This window comes from Electrona antarctica, assembly GCF_951216825.1.
Source record: "Electrona antarctica genome assembly, chromosome: 8".
In the NCBI taxonomy this organism is placed as follows: Eukaryota; Metazoa; Chordata; class Actinopteri; order Myctophiformes; family Myctophidae; genus Electrona; species Electrona antarctica.
In genome coordinates, this window is record NC_136789.1 from 43,590,229 (window position 1) to 43,611,072 (window position 20,844).

A 20,844-nucleotide genomic window follows, 5' to 3' on the forward strand; every position below is an offset into this window, starting at 1 on the left:
TGTGAATATGAAATAAATGTGGTTATAAGTTGTTATACATGATTACAAACATTTATAACGAGTGTTATAATGCCTTATAAGCACATTATAATGCATTATAAATGCGCTATAATTCATTATAAAGACGACCTTAATATAAAGTGTTACCAGTTTTTTTAATGATGAAATTGTAAAGTATTGCGATCCAATTCAAGTGAAATTTGTGTTTAGTTATTGTATATTTTGTTGTATTATGGTTCAAACATTGAGAGCTTCTGCTCTGCTGTCTGCACTGCTGTAAAACACCTGGTGGCTGCATTCATTCAGCACCATGGACAGCGACTAGTCTCTGTCTGTCTGTCTGATTCGTGTTGAGCCGTTTCCTTCACTCCCTGTTCACACGACTGTATAGCCTTGCACAACTCCAATGTCATCTGATGATGTGACAGTGATCATTGGCACTCTGGTGTCAGGAGAACAGGCTCGTCCTCAACATCAACAAGACCAAGGAGCTGGTTGTGTACTCCAGGGAGCCAAGGAGAGAGCACGCCCCCATCTTCATCAGTGGTGTTGTAGTGCAAAGGGTCTGTGCGTTCCTGACGCACACATTGAAGAGGAGCTCAAGAGGGGCACACACACCACGCATGTGATGAAAAAGCCTCAGCAGCGATTAAGGTCACCTTAAAACGTTCCGAGTGCACACCCGCAACAAGGCCTAGGTTCTAGGCATGGGTACACCAAATGCCTCACCAAATGCCCAGACTGCCCCACCAAACGAACATTCAAACATCCCAAAATTAAAAAAGAACTGAAAACTACTGAAACTGCTGCACAAAAACCAACACCGTAAAATACTAAGAAGCATGACTTATCTATCACACTGTGTGTGTTGTTTGCTGAGAGGTTGAATTGAGTAGAGAGCCAATCGTCGGCTTTCATATTTACCAAATATTTGCAAAAGTGATGACAATATATATTAAAGCCTGGATTAGGCTACTTCATCGTCAATGTCGCTCGCTGAAAAAAGCCAGCTCATATTGCACCACAATCATCACAGATTGAAACTGCAGGCTTTCTATTCCTGGAAAGTGTAGCATGTTATAATGGAAGCCATTGTTCTCGTGGTAATACAAATAAAACATTTCAAATCTTGTTTGAAAAACAAAATCCTGCCCACGATGATAATGGATTGCATTTTATAGCACCTTTCTAAGTACTCAAAGCGCATTACAATGTCCCATTCATTCACACATTGGGAGGTGAAGCGGATAACAGGCAACGCTGCAGCGTCCTCACTTCGCGTGCGTGCGTGGGGGGGGGGGGGGGGGGGGGGCTGGATGTGAGTAAGTGAGTACCAGTATATGTGAGCGAGGCTGCTGTGTATAATGTGCATTACTCCAGTCCTCACTGTAACCATCATGTCCTGCAAAATCCAAAACACAAACACAAAGAGGTTGGTTTTGGACTTATTTTTTTGGTATGAATTCATTTTCTTGCGTGACCCTCAATACAGGATTTGAGAATCCCAGGCCTACATTGTGCCACCACCAGTATTAGTACTTGGAAAATAATCCTAGTAGTAGTGGTAAAAGCAGCAGTAACAATATCTGCACAATGCACATACACCCCCGGATGTTTTTACCTCTGCATTGCCAGTTACATTGTAGCTTCACATTTAAATGGGTTGTTGGGCACTATGTTTGTTTTCTATGTCAAGCCAAAGGAAGATTACCAATAGACCAACCATTTAGCCAATGAACTTGACACATTAGCATGACATGGCCATGCTGATGTCCGGGATGGACTACAGTTGGTCACCAATCAAGCAAGGGATAATTGACGGCCGGCCGGTCATTGTTGAGAAATAAACCCTGACAGGGTGATAAGACCCTGACTCAAATTATCCAACATATTACACAGCTACTTAAAATTGACCCAAAATGAAGGTTTCATTGCTTAGTGCTTACGTTAATGAAAGTATTCCATTCATTTATGCCAGGTCACGGTGCGTCCAGTCAGCGAAACAACGCTTCAGAAAACAAGTAACTGTTAGTCTGTTACTGCATTGCCTATTTCTCGCTTTCTCGCTTTTTGAGAGCAATGTTTGGCTGTAAACAACACTGTGTTTGTTTATGGCTGCCATGTTGGGTATGGCAAAAATCAAGCAGCACAGGAAGTGGCGCTCTGAGCCTTTGATGATTAGACAGTGGTCTGTTATTGAGCCCAGCGGTCATTATCCAGAAATAACACACCACCGCTGAATTCAGTGATTGACCAACACGCATTCAACCAAGCCGTGTAATAACATTTCTTAATGCCCTCGATCCCCCAATCAAAGCAACTGCCCCGCATCCTCAGGCTGTTCTACAACAGCTCCATTGAAAGCTTTCTGTGAGGCCGTCTCTCCACCTGGTATGGGACCACCAGATGGCCGAGCGCATCCTTATCCTGAATAGTGAACCTCACTCCCTCCAGAAACTGCACGAGAAGCGGTGCATAAGTCAAAGCTCACCGTATCATCAAGGACATTCACCACCCCAGCCACAATATATTCACACAGCTATACAACAACGTCCAGGCAAGCACCCCGTTAGTCAGACCATTACTAACACTATCCCAAACACTAACCTAACCCTAACCTCACAGGAAGCCACGGGTGATTTTTAACCCGCAGCACGGATTAGTTGTAACGCACCACGCATGTTGGGAGCCATGGTGGTTTCTAACCCGCAGCACGTGTGAGTCTTAACCGGCCACACAGGTCTGACTAACGGGATGTCTGACTTATACCATCATAGGCAAAACGGCTCATTTCAGTTAATGAACGATTCGATTCACGCTCACGGCAATGATCCGATTCAATGATTCGGTCACGGTTCAGTGGCGCTTCCGGTCCCTGCAGCACTGTGACTGTAGCAGCACTCAGCAGCAGCCTGTATGAGTCGGTACTATAGGCTACTCGGGACATGCATGGTCGACGGGTCCATGTACAGTACACCAACGGAACACACACACACACACACAACACACCACACACACACACACACACACACACACACACACACACACACACACACACACACACACACACACACACACACACACACACACACACACACACAGCTTGTGCAGATAAATGTTATGTCACTGAGTCAGGCTCAGTGTCAAATAGTCATATTTCATTACATATGGGTCCTGCAGTAAGTAGTGTACAGTTCCATTTGTATAAACAAAATATTTGGTTTTATTTTCTGCAGAAATACTGTTGTGTGGTAAATGTTGGATGTCTGTTTTGGACTAAAGACAGGTATACAGTAGCCACTCTAATAGATCGCATACCAATTGCATTCGAGGCTATACAGAACTACTTTTGTGTGTTGTAGCTAATGTGTCTGTTTTGGAGAAAAGAGACAGATTAATCCAGTTGAGTTAGCATAAGCAATAAGCATACCAATTGGCATTCAGGGCTAATTCACCCCAGAACTAGCCTACTGTTGCATATTTGCATCTCGTTAAGGCAATTCATTCAGATTCTCAGAAGAAACGTGAGCTCAATATCCCATCAACAGCGACGTCATTAGGCTACGACTACGTATCCATTGTGTGTGTGTGTGTGTGTGTGTGTGTGTGTGTGTGTGTGTGTGTGTGTGTGTGTGTGTGTGTGTGTGTGTGTGTGTGTGTGTGTGTGTGTGTGTGAACCGATTCATTTCAAGACGTGAATGGATTCGTTCACGGTCACGGTGAAGTATCGGCTCTTATGAACGAATCACTCGCGACCGACCCACCACCTGCCACACTCAAACACTACCTGTTGTCAGGCTGATCTGCCACACTCAAACACTACCTGTTGTCAGGCTGATCTGCCACACTCAAACACTTTCCTTTATGAAACGTTTTTTGTCTCCACCAGGCCGAAGGCATGGGGAGAGAGTATGTTTTGCACTCCGTCCGTGTGTCCTTCCTTCCTTCCGTCCGTCCGTCCGTTATCAGCTAATCTCCGGCACCGTTGGCCCGATCCATGCCAAACTTTGCACACACACTCCCTGGATGCCAAAGACGAACCTCTGCCCCAAATATTCCTCAACGGCCTGTTATAGCGCCACCATGAGGCCGATTTAGGCAAAACACATTTCTGTAGATAACTCGTACACATTTTATCCATACATCACACAATTCGGTATACATCTCCATAGTCATGTGATCAACACGGATCTGCACCATTTCCCATCTTCCACCCTGATTGGCTAAGATTGGCTTCCAAAGCTCACATGATTGGTCAGTTTCGAACAAAATGCCACAAATCACAAACACAGTGTCCAATTTCCATGAAATTATACACGCACATTTCCACTAGGCCGAGGACGACATGCCACAATTTTCTTCCCAAATCAGCCTCACGGTGGCGCTATAACAGGCCAATTCCTGTTTTTACCTATAACTGCATCGACAACTTATGTATGTGCACTCCCTAGAGGCCATGGAAAAACATTTTCCTTGCATCCCTCCACATCTGCCGGTTATAGCGCCACCATGAGGCCGATTTCTGCAAAACACATTGTTTATGTTAGTCGCACACATTTCATCCAAATCTCACGCAAATCGGTACACATGATCTCTGTAGTCATGTGATCAAGACGAGCTTGTTGGATTTCTCAGATTCTACACTGATTAGATAAGATTGCCTTCCAAAGTTTTCAGGAGTAGCCTGTTTTCTACAAAATGCTGCACATGTCCTGCTCATCCAGAATTCTATCTTCAGAGATGCTATGAGTGATCTGGCTCTGCATTTCCTCAACAAAATGAAGAAAATTGTTGCAAGAAACAAACAAACAAAAAAACATGTTTATATCACTCCTAAACATTTTGCCAAACATCACACACACTCCTATCCTCCTGGTGGAGACCTGTGCCCAGAAGGGCACTTTTTCTAGTTTCTTATGTGTTGATTTGTTCCTTATGCAGATGACTTTCCTATCTGGATTTACCGTATGGATTATGTAGATAATGGAAGATTATTGGACCACACAATATTCCATGGCACAAATAAATCTTCCATTATTGTGTGGAAGATTAAGCAATTTTTGTACAAACATTTCTGGGATTTAGGATATTGGTCTATAGATTGTATGTAGAAAGATTAATTTGGATTGCTCAAAACTACTAGTACAGATTTAAGTGTTTTGCATTAAAACAAATTGAGGAAAATCTAGGCGGTTGAGCTTATATGGATGAAAGTGGCAAATGTGTTCATCATGAAGACAGACATAAGATTCATAGCTGTAGGTCTAACGGGACATGATGAGTTATACCTGTTCTAAGTTTACATAAAAAAGTGACTTGGCGGTTATGCCAGAACTGTGAAAGGTGGAGGATAAGAATAAAACTAACAAATGAAATAGGTTGCCTATATGCACTTCATACTAAAAAGCTTTGGAAGTTCAAATGAGATATATTTAAAAATAAACAGAGGAGCAAAACATTTCAAGGGATCAAGGAATATATATATATATATATATATATATATATATATATATAGCCCATTCTATTAGCCCATTCTTTTAGATTTGTTTTTTGTAGTTCTTTCAAATAGTAAATTAATTACATATTACAGTTGCGTCAGAAGCACATCATTAATTTAGGAGGCATCTTTCTCAGCTTACTACTAACAGACTACCTGATGACAGACTGGTGATGAGAATTTATTTCCCCAAACAAATCAGATATTAAATAATTAAATGATAACATTTAAGTTTCCCATTTGGTTACCTGAAACGGTTTCATTGTGTTGGCAACCAGCCGGGAGGATAATTTCTCAAGGGGCTTTAGTTATAATTTCTAAAAACAATCCTAACATGTTTGGCATGCAGCTTTGTCACACCTGCTAAAACTCACAGTATGACAATTGGAGAACAAGAGCAAGGTACTTCAAAGCCTAAAGGCTTGGATAGCAAGCGCTCAATCACCCTTAATTATTAATCAAGAAAACAAAATATATACCAAGAGTGACATGGATCCGGAGACCGGGTCCTTGCCTTTGCTCACAGCAAGCAGATAATGATGAGATATATACAGTACAATAGCGTGTTACCAGAAGTGCAGTAGATCATTAACACATAACTCTAAAGCAGGGAACCAGCGTTCAAAAGCTACTGTAAGATGAGTGTTTCTCAATAGGGCAGAAACATGCACAATCTGGTGTTGTGTCACAGCTTGTCATTATGTACAAGTCAAGTCAAAGTCTCAAAATGAATAATCACTACAAATGTGGTGTCCCTATTCTGGGAATGACATGTCATTATTGGTGAACATTTCACCACACAATGGATGGTGTGAAATAGAGCTTAAGTGGCTTAGTTTCTAGGTAATTACTAAGTATATCCAATTCATCTTTGCAATATTCTGAACCAACTCAACTATGTTGCTCAAAAGGTAAGATCGATGGGAATCAAAGTTCTACATTTTCAAATGTTGACTTTGTTTATGACCAAGAGGCAACTGCATTTGTCTAGAGATACTTACAGTAAACACTTTTTTTTAAAATGTTGTATACATTTACCTGAAGGAAAGTCTGTGCCTGTGTTAAATAATATTGTAATCTCATAATTGTATATTCCATTTATGTCATTCGACAAACTGCTGTTCTCACCACCTATAGTATACGTTTTAAGCTTTGCCAAAAGACAGATGCTCCCTGCAGGCACTTAATACATATTGAAGACGCACTCTTCTGATGTGATGTTTGGCACAGGGTTAACGTTTCTCTCTTTGAAATCAAAGCCATGGAGTTTTACAAGATGAGCTCCATTTAATCAATTGACCTATGCATCTGGATTTACAGTGCCCACCAACTAGTGCTTAAGTATGCAGCAAAAAGTAATAATTTGCTAAAGATTTTGTATACAGCAAAGCCCCATGTGATTCATTCCATATTGATTGGAGATGGCAACTCTCTTTTTACCCCATCAATAAACCACCTCTTGTCCGTTTATTCTCACACATACTCCTTGAGATTGAAAGAGTTGCATCATTTAGGGGTTACAAACACTACAGATAACGTAATAACGAACTATCAATGTTTGTAAGTAAGCTACACAGTAGTGTTTGGCTGCCAGACCTTGCCTGCACATTTTCCTCTCCGTTATCTGTGAGAACAACAAAACTTTCCAAATCAACTTTAAGTTTTGCAATGCATGATTTAATATTGAATATTTAGCATTTTACATGATCCGCCACTGCAGTAAAAATGTACTGTCCCAATGGAGTCAACTCAGAATAGCACATCTTTTTCGATCTCATTGGCTCTGGTCTAACCACCACTCTCACATGTGATCCATAGCTGTATTCATTCTTGGTGGACTGTATGGTGTCAAACTCATTCCTTTACTAGAGTTGCTGGGCTAGCCAAAGATATAATCCAATATTCTAGTCACTTCATCTACCCATTTGCATTCACCCCTCTCCCCTTCTTTGACAGTTCAAGCAACTCAAACTACTGAAGGATAGATACTGTATCTATCTACTGTACTGTTACTTCATGCAAGCACAAAAGCAAGACACGTGTGACTACAAGCACTCGTGTACATACAGCACATACACAAACACAATGATCTGTCACTAGCTTTCTCCTCATATTTTCTTCTAACTCATTTCCACTTAATTATGTTATTTTTGGTGAGTAATAGAAACATTGTTTGTGCTGCATTAAATCCTTGCAAATGAATGAAATCAATCAAGATGAAAAACATGAAAAAAGAGGACAGCCCTATTTCACACACCAGAGCTATTATAACAATGTCCTCAAAACCAGTAATAAAACCTTGACTGCAGTGCCACAAATAAAGGTCTGATCATAGGACTGGAAGTAAACAGCTGACTACACAAGTGGAAATAAACAAGCAACTATGAGACCAGAAAGAAATTATTGGCCCATGGAGCTGGAACTAAACAGTTGATCACAGGAGGGAAGATAGACGACCAATTACCAGGAAGTGAACAGGCACAGCTCCAAGGGTTTGACAACCATGAGCTGTGCACATATTCCTTCAACGAGCCTGTGCTCTTTCAGCTGCCTTAGAGAGAGACGGGATCATTGCCGTCTAAACTGACTCTCCCTGAGGAAATGGGTCAGTCCCTTCTAAATGTTAGAGTCTGTCACTCCAGGGGAGGGAGGTCAGCTGCTCACCGAGATTACTATCAGCCACTGTTAAGGCAGGAGTATGGAGAATCACCAGCAGTATGTGACCAATGACAATTTTGCAGAGCGCTTTGTGGTATTGTCTGATACATGTCTAGGAAAATATATAGAATACCTTTGACTCCCAGTAGCCTACTCATCACCATGTTTCTGTCAGAACAAGTGACTGCTCATTAGTTAGTGTTATGTGTTGTAAAACGTGCAAGCATAAACCATTCAAAAAAGTTCTCAATTCCTCTCCAGGGGGATATTTCTTCAAGATTAATTCATAATTAGAGAAAGTAGTTTCCGCAACTAGTAACGATTTCAATGGTGCAGTGATTACTGGATTATGAGTGGGGAAACAGAATGTACAGTACAATACAGTACTGTAAGATGATTTGTTACTTTTGAATTCTTGACATTTAGTATGTGTGTTATTGCCAACAGCAGCCAAAGCTATAATTTCTGCAGGTTAACTGCTAACAAATACAATGGAACACTACACAACAGTTGAAACATCTTTCAACATATAACTGTGTAATTGGTGGAAAGGATAATCCATTTATATGTTTGATGATGACATAGTAATCAGTTATGGTATTTACAGCATAGTGATTGACATGCAGGTAATCACTATAATACCTGAAATTAACATACCAGTTGATCTACAGCTGTTAAGTGATAACTATGTTTAAGGCATGTTATGTTTAATTTAGTTTTCATTAATTTTAAAGTAAAGAAAATAAGTAGACTAAAACCAATACTTCAAGTAATAACACTGGAATTACTGTTAATTGTTACAATTTTTGATCTAGTCTACAAAATCTTCTGAGTAGACTATACTAATTAATCACAAAGTCATAACCTGCCAAATGTGTAAAACAAAGGCCATAATTCTACAATTCACTGAAGGTCTATATTACCGTCAACATAACAGAGAGAAACAATAATGTCCTCAATATGCCTTCAGACCAGTAGCTCAATATTTCTTAACATTTAATTTGTTGTGGGATTCCTTTAGTTCTTGCAAGGGAATTGTATGCTGGTTGTTTGATACAATATGTCAACTTTACACACACCTAGCTTAGTAGCTTTATATTATAAACTAAACATTACTTATTGAGGTCATGCCGATACAAAAGCTAGTAATTTAATACATTCAGTTGTCAATTTGGTTGGATTTCGGATATATTGGTCAAAATAAAAATGAAATTGACGTTTGTTAATCGTGTCAATACTTTTAGTGTACTGCATATGCACAGGATAAAACAGAAAAATGTCAACAAGAGTGCATGAGGGGAAAGTATGCAGTATGCTGAAGTCATCTGGAAAAGGCAAACTATATTAATTCCATTTGGACTCATCGTGACTCGTAGTGGTGGTTAATTCGATTACAGCTTAAGTGTCATGTTCGTCAGGTTTAGAGATGTAAATGGAAGGCATTAAGTGTATCCTCGAAGGCAACATGTTAAGGAAGTGGAAAGTGAGCTCTCCCTGGCTGGCTAGCAGAGAGCTCATGTGTATAGTGCCTGACTTAATCCAATAGCTACAAGCCCGGATGATACGACAGGACAATCTGACTATGCTACAACACGTTGTGGAGCGTCGCTAGGCAACCGCCTGTCAGGTAAGCACCTCAACGAGGAGAGTCAATGGAGTGGAGGCAGGGCACAGCCAAGAGGACCCCGTCTCAGTCTGGTCCGCGCCATCGAAGGACACTACGTGTCAATCTACCTGCTCAATCAACCTTGATTTGAAAAGCACTGGCCCTGCCTCAGTACCAAATGACTCTCCACGTTGACCAAGCGGGTGCTCAGACGGTAAGAACCTCCACTTATTCTCCCTCTTCATATACTTGGTGTTTGAAGTACATTACTAACGTGACGTTTTCTGTTATAGGCATTATAGGACCAGACGATGTCCTGTAAAATGTGCATGGATTGAAACGCACTAGGTCTAGGAAAGTGCTGTGCACCTATCCCCAATTGGGAAGAACCCTGCATGTTTACCTTACATGATAAACCTCCCTTATATAGCTGCAAGTAGCGATAAGACGGGGCCAAGCAATAAGAAAAATCACACCCGTGTAAACTGAGCGGTGCAGGTTGCTCAACAACACCGCTGGCTTGATTTGGCCTCCTGCCCACAGAGCCAAAACTACTAGTAACTGGTATTACTGTGCTTAACTGACCAGCCAACTGGCCTGACCTGGACCCCACAGAGAATCTAGGTTGTATTGTCAAGAGGAAAGTGTGAAACATAAGACTGACCAATACAAATTAATTACGGCTGTTATCAAAGCAAACCTGAGCTTCCATAACACCTCAACAGTGCCACAGGCTGATCACCTCCATGCCACGCCCCATTGATGAAATATTTTTTCCAAAAGTAGCCCAGACCAAGTATTAACTGAATACATCAATATACTTTTCAGATTGTTCAGATGGCTCCCCATGTGCTGGTTGGTGCCTTGCATGGTTTCCGCCACCATCGGTGTATGAATGGGTGAATTGATGCACAATCTATGTAAAGCGCCTTTAAGGCGCTATATAAATGCACCATTTACCATTTACTCCTAATCTAGGGAGCTCTCCGTGGTTTTGACCAGATGGATATACTAAGCTCTTCATTTCTGACTTCAACATGCCTCTTGTTTAAAATATGAATGCGAGGGATTATCGAGCGACTTTATCGTAATCATAGCGAGGTAAGCAAGCAACATTATTTCTCCCGGTTTTTGTACAGAACGGAAGGGGGGGGGGCTTTCAGAGTAAAAGCTGCCATATCTGCGCGGCACCCCGAGCTGCTATTTTGAAAGAAATCCCGGCGCTGATTGTGTTAATAGGCGAAGCATCTTATTCTGAAAGCCGTTTCACTCGAAAACGGAGAATCAGAAAGTGAATTAATGTCTTTTTCCTTTTTTTTCACCACGCCGGGACCGGAGTGTTATGAGCGTGTACAGGACACAGTTGTGAACCGTAATCAATTGATATTAAAATAGGTGTCCGAAGGCATTCTTGGCGCAGAGGGCGTTTGGACAGGAGGCGTCAAGAGGCGATCTAGGCGTCGAATGAGTTAAATATAAGCATAAGCATATTTCATATTTAATAAGGTGAGTTCTGAGGATAAAGGAAAACATCATTAACTCTGAATTAATCACAGATAATTAATGATTTGCATTGAGCAACTAAATATTTTGTAGGCTACTCCCATATTTTATTGCCCCATAAATATTTGGCAAGTGAAAGGCACTTTTTCATAATGGCACAACGATGGAAGTAAAAATGTTTATGTCAGCTTTCGTTTTGAGCATATTTTCAACTAAATCAGGTGAAAAGTTAAAGAGATATCATTAAATTTGTAAATCGTCTCCCCATTTCAGGACACCAAAAGTATTTGGACAATTAAGCTTACAATAGATGCAATAAATCATTAACTTTGTTATGCTGACATTTTTATGTGCAATTATGTCTAAAAGTCTGAAGCCTGTATGGATTACCAGACTTTAAATATTATATTATCTAATTTGCTTTTCCTTCCTTACAACATATAAGGATTTACTCTCGACTATGTTTGGCTTTAAGCACAGAGTCTGTAGGGAGTACAGGTTTTGATTTAATGAGAAAATGTAAATAAGGGTAAGAGTTATCAAATTAACTTTGCGCAACAAGGCTTCTGCTATAGCTCTCCAAAATAAGAATGTACTACTTCAGCATTTATTTTACTCCATACTAAAGTTTTACAGTGTTTAATAAAATAATTTGCAGGGAGGGGGAAAAAAATAGACCTGTATACTATATAATTCTAGTCCTGAATCTGTGCTGCAGGAACAGGGAGCTGGATTTATCAAACCTTTGTTTACTTGTTATCCTATCCCTATACTACAACTGTATATACTGCATACCACCATTTAGGGACAAGCTGAGTCATAGCTGAATTCTCACAGCAATACTCTGGAATGCCTGAGAGGACAACCAACAAATAAGGCACTAAGGCTCTGAGATGTTTATGAGTCGCACACATTTTAGGTTTCGCACAGTAAAGGGGCACAGCATGCCCGCAGGTTATAGATCTTTAACTCTTCATGAAGTAGAGCTGAAAATGCCTGAATTCTTATTTGTAGCAAAATGTAGCAAAATGACTCGTATTGAATACTAAGTAGATGCACATAATACAGTATATATTCAGCCCAGTTTCAAGTTGCAATCCGTAACTTGTGTGTTCTATCCACGCAGGAATCAAACCCATGTCACCTGCATGAGAAACCAAATTTCTATCACTCATCCAAGAGTAAGACCAAGAGGCAATACGGTACCCATTTGGCCAAGGAAGATTGTGCTTATGAGATTGAGGCCGTACTTGACAAGTATAGGTGCCACTGTCAGGGTCTACATTTCTCAATAGAAGAGTAGAAAGACTAACCATGCACTGCAGATGTACTCATTATATTTCATTAACATTCTCTACTACAGAAGTTCTCAAAGTGATGTCTGGGGACCCTCAGGCATTCTTCAGAGGGTTCCAGGGATTCTCCAGCAGTTTACTTTCACTAGTATTCTCGAGAGACAGCCTACTGCTATAGCTAGAACACATTAACCCAATGAGAGAATGTTTAAGAGTGAGTACTTGGATCATAGGTTTCACTCTCTCCACTCACTGTCATCCCCCCAACTATTATAGACACTATAGTATAGACACTAGAATTCTATACAATCAAATCTAAAAACAAACATAACATTCTGTTATGGAGGTCCCTGGCACAAAATATTTTCAAATGGCTTCATAGTAGGACTTTGGGGCTCCTTGAAAAGGAAAATGTTTGAGAAGTTGAGAACCACTGAACCACTGTTAAAATAATGTAAATTAAACTGTGTGCCAATGGGAGACTTGAAATGTCCAATTACAGAAGTATATAATTGAAACAAACAGATCATCTAAACTAGGTGGGTAACTCACTTAAATGACAACCTAACAGTCCTAAATAAAAGACCCAGTCAGTCATTATGAAGTGTAGAGCCAAGTGGAAACACTATCGCTGCACCAAAGTGTTTGTTTATATAATCATTCATTCATTTTCAGACTCCTATAACAGTGGTGTCACTGATGCACAGCCTAATACATATAAATTCAAATTAAGTAATGAGTTGATAGAAACACGGAGAAACACAATCATTCCCCATCCTTGCTGGCATTCTCCAAGGTGACACACTTGCCCCGTTTATATTTATTATTGTTGTTGATTATGTTCTTCATATGTCAGTTGATACTATCAATGATAAGGGCTACCAACTACACCAAGAAGTTCTCGTCATCCTGCTAAATACCTAACCGACACCGACTTCGCTGATGACATCGCACTTATCAGTCTTAGTAAGATGTTAAAAGTAAAAATATTTAGGACTCTCATTTTACCCCCTTTTAAGTTGTTTATTAATTATTTCTGTGAACATAACCATGTGATCCCTTTCTTTGTATCTTAGTTATGTACTCAACCTATTGGTTTTATACCTGTATATATGTTGTGTGTATCTTAGTTATGTACTCAAATTACCTGTATATAATTTATGTTGTTTGTATGTCTGGCCTCGTGGGGAAAGATGGTGGGTGGGTGGGTGGGGAGGATTGGGAAAGGAGTTGTGGGAGAAAATGTAAAAACAAAGAGTTGTATTTTCTTTCTGTGAAACTTGCATAATATGATGTCATACTCTTTGAATAAAATGTATTTAAAAAAAATATATATATATATTTAGGACGACCGTTGAGCTGATTCTACTCTATGGCTCCGAGACATGGACACTTTCAAAGAAACAAGAGAATCGGTTGGATGGCACTTACACCCGCCTTCTAATGAGAGCGCAAAATCTGTCTTGGAAGAGCCACCCATCGACTAATCTAATATACGGCAACCTTCCCCGTGTTTCTTTACTGGTCCGATCCAGAACAGCGCAGTTTGCCGGCCACTGCTACAGAGCTGACAATGAGGTTATATCTTCCCTTCTTCTCTGGAGTCCTGCCTCAGGGCGGACCAGAGGTAGAAAGCTGTCGTTCCCTGATGTCATCGCTAGGGACACATGCTTCAGTAGGCAGGAACTGGGGGTGGCAATGAAGGACCGGTGCTTCAGTAGGCAGGAACTGGGGGTGGCAATGAAGGACCGGGAAGTCTGGCGTAGCATTGTGGAATCCATGATCTCGACCGCGGTCGAAAAATTATGATGAATGAGTTGATAACAAAAGGTTTACACGTGTAAATAGGTGGGTGAAATGGTGTTTTTGTTTTGTTTTGCACGCTCCATCATTGGAGTATCCGTGAAAAGAGAAGATAGAGGTAGAGTGATAGCAAATCAATTCAGGATTGTATCTTCAAACAATCCGTGTACAAATGTGTCCTCCAGCAAATAGCCTAATTATGAGATGCTATGGTCCAATGCTTAGGTTATAGTGTTTGTGTAAAAACAGCAGTAACTACATTTGAGTAGTGAGTACCATGAGATCGCTACAATACAATTTACAAACGGAATGCATGCATGCAGTTCAGTACACAGTAAAATCCAGTGTTAAACTGAACTCTATTGTACAAATGGATCCAAATGGACCCGTAAGGATTCCATTTGTACGCTCTTGGAGTTAAAACTAATGATTTTACTGTGTAATGATTAAGGGTATGACCTCAGGTGGTGGGTAATAGAGTGTTAAATGAGCAATGCAAAGCGTCATAGACAGCTGAGTAAGCGGTTGCACTGACTGCATTCATAACCGATTGTATACTGTATATGGCTGATATTATTTTCCTCTATTCTTAGTGTGTTTGTGCAAGCAGGAGAATGAATGCGAGAGATCTACACTACAGTATGCATTGTAGATTGAAATGATGGTTTACATGCATCAGTCCAGTAGAGACCTCTACCCATTATGCTAGGTCTGCTCCTCATTAAATATCCCTCTACACACCAACTGCCGAAAACAGCCCATCAAATTTATAGAATCGCAACACAATGCATTTTGAGCTCGTAGATGGGATATTTTTGCTGAATGTTCAACCCAGCGAATAGGGGTTAAGGGTTCATGCTGTGGCTATAACTGCAGTTATCAACTGTGATGCACTTTGCTTTATCACATTTAATGCTGATTACATTCTCAGTGCATCAAAATGGTGACTAGGATAGTTCTTATTGGGTCATGATCAACAAGCATACTTAATTTGTTTGAGTCGATCATGCAGTATATAATCACTGCACACTAAACGTGATGGTTTTGGTTTTAGGGTATTATTTTGCTTTAGAGCACACAGCATGCTTTAAAGAGCAAATCACTTATTACATAGAAGCTATGGCAAATTTGTATTCACGGCCGTATAACAGGTCCATTTTTTACCCCATGACTTAAAGTAACACCCAGGATTTTTGCAATGGATTTCACACACAATCATATAAGCTACCACAATTCAGGCTCATAGAAGCACGACACATGGTTTATTATAGAGAGAGCAGATGTAGCTTGAAGAGACATTGCGATTTGACAGTATTTAATTGGAGACTGCATTTCAAGGCAGCCAGCCCTGCCGCTGGTTTTATTCTAATTGCCAGCAGCAAAAGCACTTAATGAAGCAGAGCGCTGGAGAGTGTGGGTAAAAAGAGTGAGAGTGACCAGGTTTCCACGGCAACAGCCAGCAGTAGCCGAGTAGTATTTTCATCTTGAGGAAAGGGCTACAGGAGAGCAGTGTTTCCCTGCAGAGCCTCCTGCAGCCTCGTGATGAATATCTATAATGTAATAGATATACTCCAAGAAATACAGCGCAACTAATCAAATAGTTTTTTTTCCTCTCCTTCTAAAATATATAAGTATCCACCTAGCACTAGATGAACATAATTATCTCCAAAGCCCAGGTTGAGAGTTGTATTGCTCTACAGTACACGCAGTAATTAATGCTGCAGCAGCAGTTTAAGAATACACACAAAAGGAGATTTCTTTACACGTTCAAATCCTGAGGGTTAAGTTAACTCTGAGAGTGTACAAGTGAGTGCTGTATCTTTATCTTACTGTACTTCTTTACTATGGGTTTGATGTAAAATAATATTCCATATTACTTTTCCATATTTCTTTATTTTCTAGTTTCTCTGTCATTTGTCTCACTTTAGAGAACATCAATGCAATTTCCTTGGCATCCAGAAGGTGTCAGTTCGCACTGTTTGCCCATATTAGATTTATAGTGGGTTGTTTATATACTGCAGGTCATCGCTAGTTACTGACCTGACTGTTGAATGTATGCAATGAATAATCATAGACCACATGTTCCACCAGTGTAGCAAGCAAACCATTTTGTAAAAGAAATATCACACTTCACAAATTGAATTATGGGTCTGACTGTACATGAGCTATGTATTGAGTTATTGATTCAATTTAACGTCTTCTCCAATTCATCATTTTCCTGGTCTCATCTTTATTGTGTTGTCAATTACTGCGTGGTCATAGGTCTCCCTCCCCACTAAGTGACTCCCACGGAAAGCCATGTGAACACTTTCATAGGTCAAAAATCTGATAATAACCATAATACTGAGACAGCACATCCTTCAAGTGACTCGCCCGCTGAAAGTAGACACATTAATAATTGATAGATAGACAGTCAGCAGTACTAGTGCACTTCAGAAAGAAGAATGCGCCTTCTGAAAAGCAATGGGCCCACGATAGCACAGGAGTCATTTCCAGCCGCAGATGAGTCTCGCAGGTGTCATCTCTCACTGCAATACTAAAGTGAAATGCTTAATAAGTCACACCGACTCAAATTATTAAATACAAGTTCCCTGAGGTAAGGTTAATAGGAAAATACAAATGACAACTTAGAAATAATGAATGTATATGGATACACACACACCTCCTGCCACAGTAGCAATTAATACCGGGCCATTTCTCTCCAGTGTTCGGCTATATCAGTGATTTTCAGCAAGGACCCCTAATGCACACCAAACCCAGTTTGATATGCATATAGGCCACACCCCCATTTGATACATCTTTATCTTTGGTACCCAAAGACTACCCTACATTCTTAATCCTAAGGGTTATTTGAACTCTGATAATGTACAAATGGAACTATTGGAGTTACAGACCCCATAAGGGTCCATTTGGTTCTTACGAAAACCCCAGCATCCGTATTCCGTATTCTGGGGAAAAGAGCCCATCAACAAGCTCATCGCAAAGCAAGGCTATTTTTAGTGAACATATTTAATGTAGACCGAAAACAGAGAATACACTAGAGCATGCATGGGCCACAATTTTATGTCCAATGTATTTGTGTTTAGTTCATAAAGTTAACATACCGGTAACCGAGTTTTGTTTTGTTTTTTGGTTTGTTTTTCTTGTCTCTTTCTTTTGTGTAAGTCATGTGAATTTTGTATGCTTTATTGTAAAATCATTAAAAAACTTTGATGACAAAAAAAACATACCGGTAACCATAACTAAAGGCATTTGAAATTAAATACACATTTTTCAGGATTCCAATAAAAAAATAGCAACAAAAAATAATTCAGGATTTCAATTCAAACATAGCAAAAATAGCTGATCTACAAGCTCAAAACGTGTCACACTGCTACAAGTTCTGAGCTTGTAGATCGGCTATTTTTGCGACAACAGTAATATGCAATGTGGAGTGAGTGTGGTACAGTATATGATGTTAGACAATATCCAGTCTAACATCATGATATGGATATAATATTGATACTAGGGGGATGTCCCGATCACGATTTTTTTGCTGCTGATCCGATTCCGATCATTTGAAAATGACGTGATCGGCAATGATTTCCGATCACGTGATCGTATAGGGAGTGACAACCCTAATTTTCAACCAGTGGTCCGGGGACCACCAGTGGACCTTGAATGGTTCCAGGTGGTCCCCAGCTAAATGGAGAGTTAATTGGTAACGAAATGGACTCTTAGATCTTTAACTCTTGAGTGTAAAATGAAAACAAATGGTTTAATTATTGTTAAACATCTGCATTACTTAAAGGGACACTTTCCTGGGGGTCTTTGTGTGTGTAATGTGGTTTTAGATATTTTAGATTTTAGCAGTGTGAGCCCAGTGTCTCTGATGTCATGGACACTGGGGCTCACTTCCTTCCTGGACTACAATTCCCATAATGCTTTGGTGCACTGCTCCTCCTTGTGGAAAGGGGGAAGGGCTGTCTTACTGAGACAACATGTAGTCCAGAAAGTAAGTGAGCCCAGTGTCCATGACATCAGAGGCTCACTGCTAAAATCTACAATATCTAAAACCACATATTACACACATAAAGACCTCCAGGAAAGTGTTCTAAATCTTCTAAACGTCATTAACATATATGTTTTTGCAAAAAGGGTGAAGTTTCCCTTTAATTTACAAGAAATCTACACAATTAGAGAATGTAGAATTGTTATTTTGATCAACATTTGCCTATTATCTCTCCTAATGGTATCACATCTATAAAGCATGGAATTGTGGACACAATAACAAAATAGTGTACGTTTTGGGTCCGAGAGGTTAAATCTCATCAAATGTGGTGCGTGGCTCAAATGCCGAATAAATAATGGTAGGCTACTTGATGTGAAGGGTTGAAAACCTATCAATCATTTAACTGGGAAGTCTGCGGGGTCGCTGCACCCCATGTTGAGAACCCGTGGTGGTAAAGACTACAAAGCAGCTAGTCTGGGTTTGTAGAAAGTTAAGCTCAAGCATCACATTTTATATTGTCTCTTTGCGAGGAAACCTCCTAGGTAGGTGCCAGGTGGTATTTTAGGAAATAAAGCTGCTTAGTTCCGTCTCATTACAGTAGGAAGCATAAAAGGATTAAAGTTAGGTATACAGTACCTTGATTTGGCAAACTTTCCATGAAGTGTGGTGGTCCGCTGTGTAGGATGGCTTTCCCACCAAGAGGCCTTGGTACTGAAGGTTTATTTTTTTAAATGTTAATTAGTCAATTCCAATCAAAATACAGTAATAAATACACGTGAAATCCCCAGAATGTCATCCATAAAGTTGAAATTGTAACAAATGGCATGAATTGGTGAGTTAATTTGTTATGCAAGAGGCTTGATGGGTGTCAGGGGGCACACCAAGCTTATGATTACCAAGGAAACCAGAGAGGAACAAGCTGTGCCAAATTCTACATTAGTCACATGACATTCTATTAGTCACATGATGCTACCAATCAGGTTGTCTGTCTCTGTTCATCAGTGGTGGAACGTGACAAAGTGCTCAAAGTAGCCTACGTACTGTACACATAAGTACAACTTTGAGTTTTTTCTTCTACCTTAGTATTTTGTACTACATCTCAAAAGCTAATGTTGTACCTTTACTGAAAACCTTTACCAGTTCCCATAAAACACTCATTTACCCAGAGTGCAACATGTGAGGTACAGTGTTGCCACGTCTGCTTATTATAGCGACTTTGGGCTTGTTTTTCTGTAAGTAAGTCGCTTGAAAATACTGGTAGTTGCAGGTTGTTGTTGTGGTGTGTGTGTGTGTGTGTGTGTGTGTGTGTGTGTGTGTGTGTGTGTGTGTGTGTGTGTGTGTGTGTGTGTGTGTGTGTGTGTGTGTGTGTGTGTGTGTGTGTGTTGGTTTTGAAAATAACAGATCCACAAGCTCGCAGCGTTGTGAGGTTGTAGATTGGCTATTTTCAAATAGGCAATGTATTTAAAACTCCCACACTGAGCCACAGTTAAATGTGTTAAACCCACCCTCCAGCCAAACGTCACACCACAGCAACTTAGACAGACTTGGAAGTCTCCAAATCAATTCTGTATTGTTATATTATTTGTTTATTTTAGTTTTTCCCAAATTAGTCATTGTGCCAATTCCCCTTGGACAATGAATGAACTACAGTAGCCTACATCAGTGGTTCTAAACCTTTTCAGGCCGCGACCCCCCAAAATAATTGTGAGGCATTGTGAGCTTGTAGGTCAGCTACTGTATTTTCACAATGTTTGTAAATGGTAAATGGTGCATTTATATAGCGCCTTTATCCAAGGCGCTTTACATAGATTGTGCATTACATTCACCCATTCATACACCGATGGGTGAATGCACATTGGGAGCAATTTGGGGTTCAGTGTCTTGCCCAAGGACACTTCGACATGTAGACAGGAAGACCCGGGATTCGAACCGCCGACCCATGGATCATTGGACGACCTGCTCTACCTCCTGGGCCACAGTCGCTTTCTTTCTTTCTTTCTTTCTTATATTATTTGGCAATTTTGCCAACGTTTGACCAGTTTTTGGTTAGTTACTTTTGAAGCAATAATGGACTTTTTTCATTTAATTTCTTCTTTTTTTAGGTATTCAAATGGTCTTAATTCATTTAAATTGACACTTCACTGTAGTCTGGGGACCCCGTGGGGGTCCCGACCCACAGGTTGAGGACTACATGGTCCCTGCCGCTGGTGAAAACCCTCACAGTTGGCCTTGGGAGGGTGTGCCACATGTCTCCACCACATGCCTCATCCAGTACACAATGGAGTCACCACTCACCAGCCACTTCTTTTCACCGGAAGAGGATAATGCATGTGGCCGGCTTCCACCCACGAACACCGCCAACTGTTAGTTAAAGCACCCAGCCAAGCCAGGGGCTCTGTTGAGGAACTTAGCCTCAGTCTCCACGGTGGTAGGCAAGTGATTTTAATAAGCTGTGCCACCCGAACACACGTACATTTTGACCACTGTTGCC

At 40.4% G+C, this 20,844-nt stretch overlaps 1 protein-coding gene across 4 annotated transcripts in view; it reads right to left on the reverse strand.

Annotated features, from left to right (window-relative positions):
- The window catches only part of LOC306928397 (roundabout homolog 2-like), a 232,871-nt gene extending 213,603 nt beyond the window's left edge, over positions 1–19,268 (reverse strand). For 3 of the 4 annotated variants that reach the window (XM_079508456.1, XM_079508457.1, XM_079508459.1), the window contains exon 1: positions 18,990–19,237. In XM_079508456.1, coding sequence (XP_079364582.1) covers positions 18,990–19,011 — 22 coding nt within the window. In that variant the 5' untranslated portion in view covers positions 19,012–19,237. The other variant, XM_079508458.1, reaches the window with a different exon arrangement.
- Positions 19,269–20,844: the final 1,576 nt, after the last annotated feature.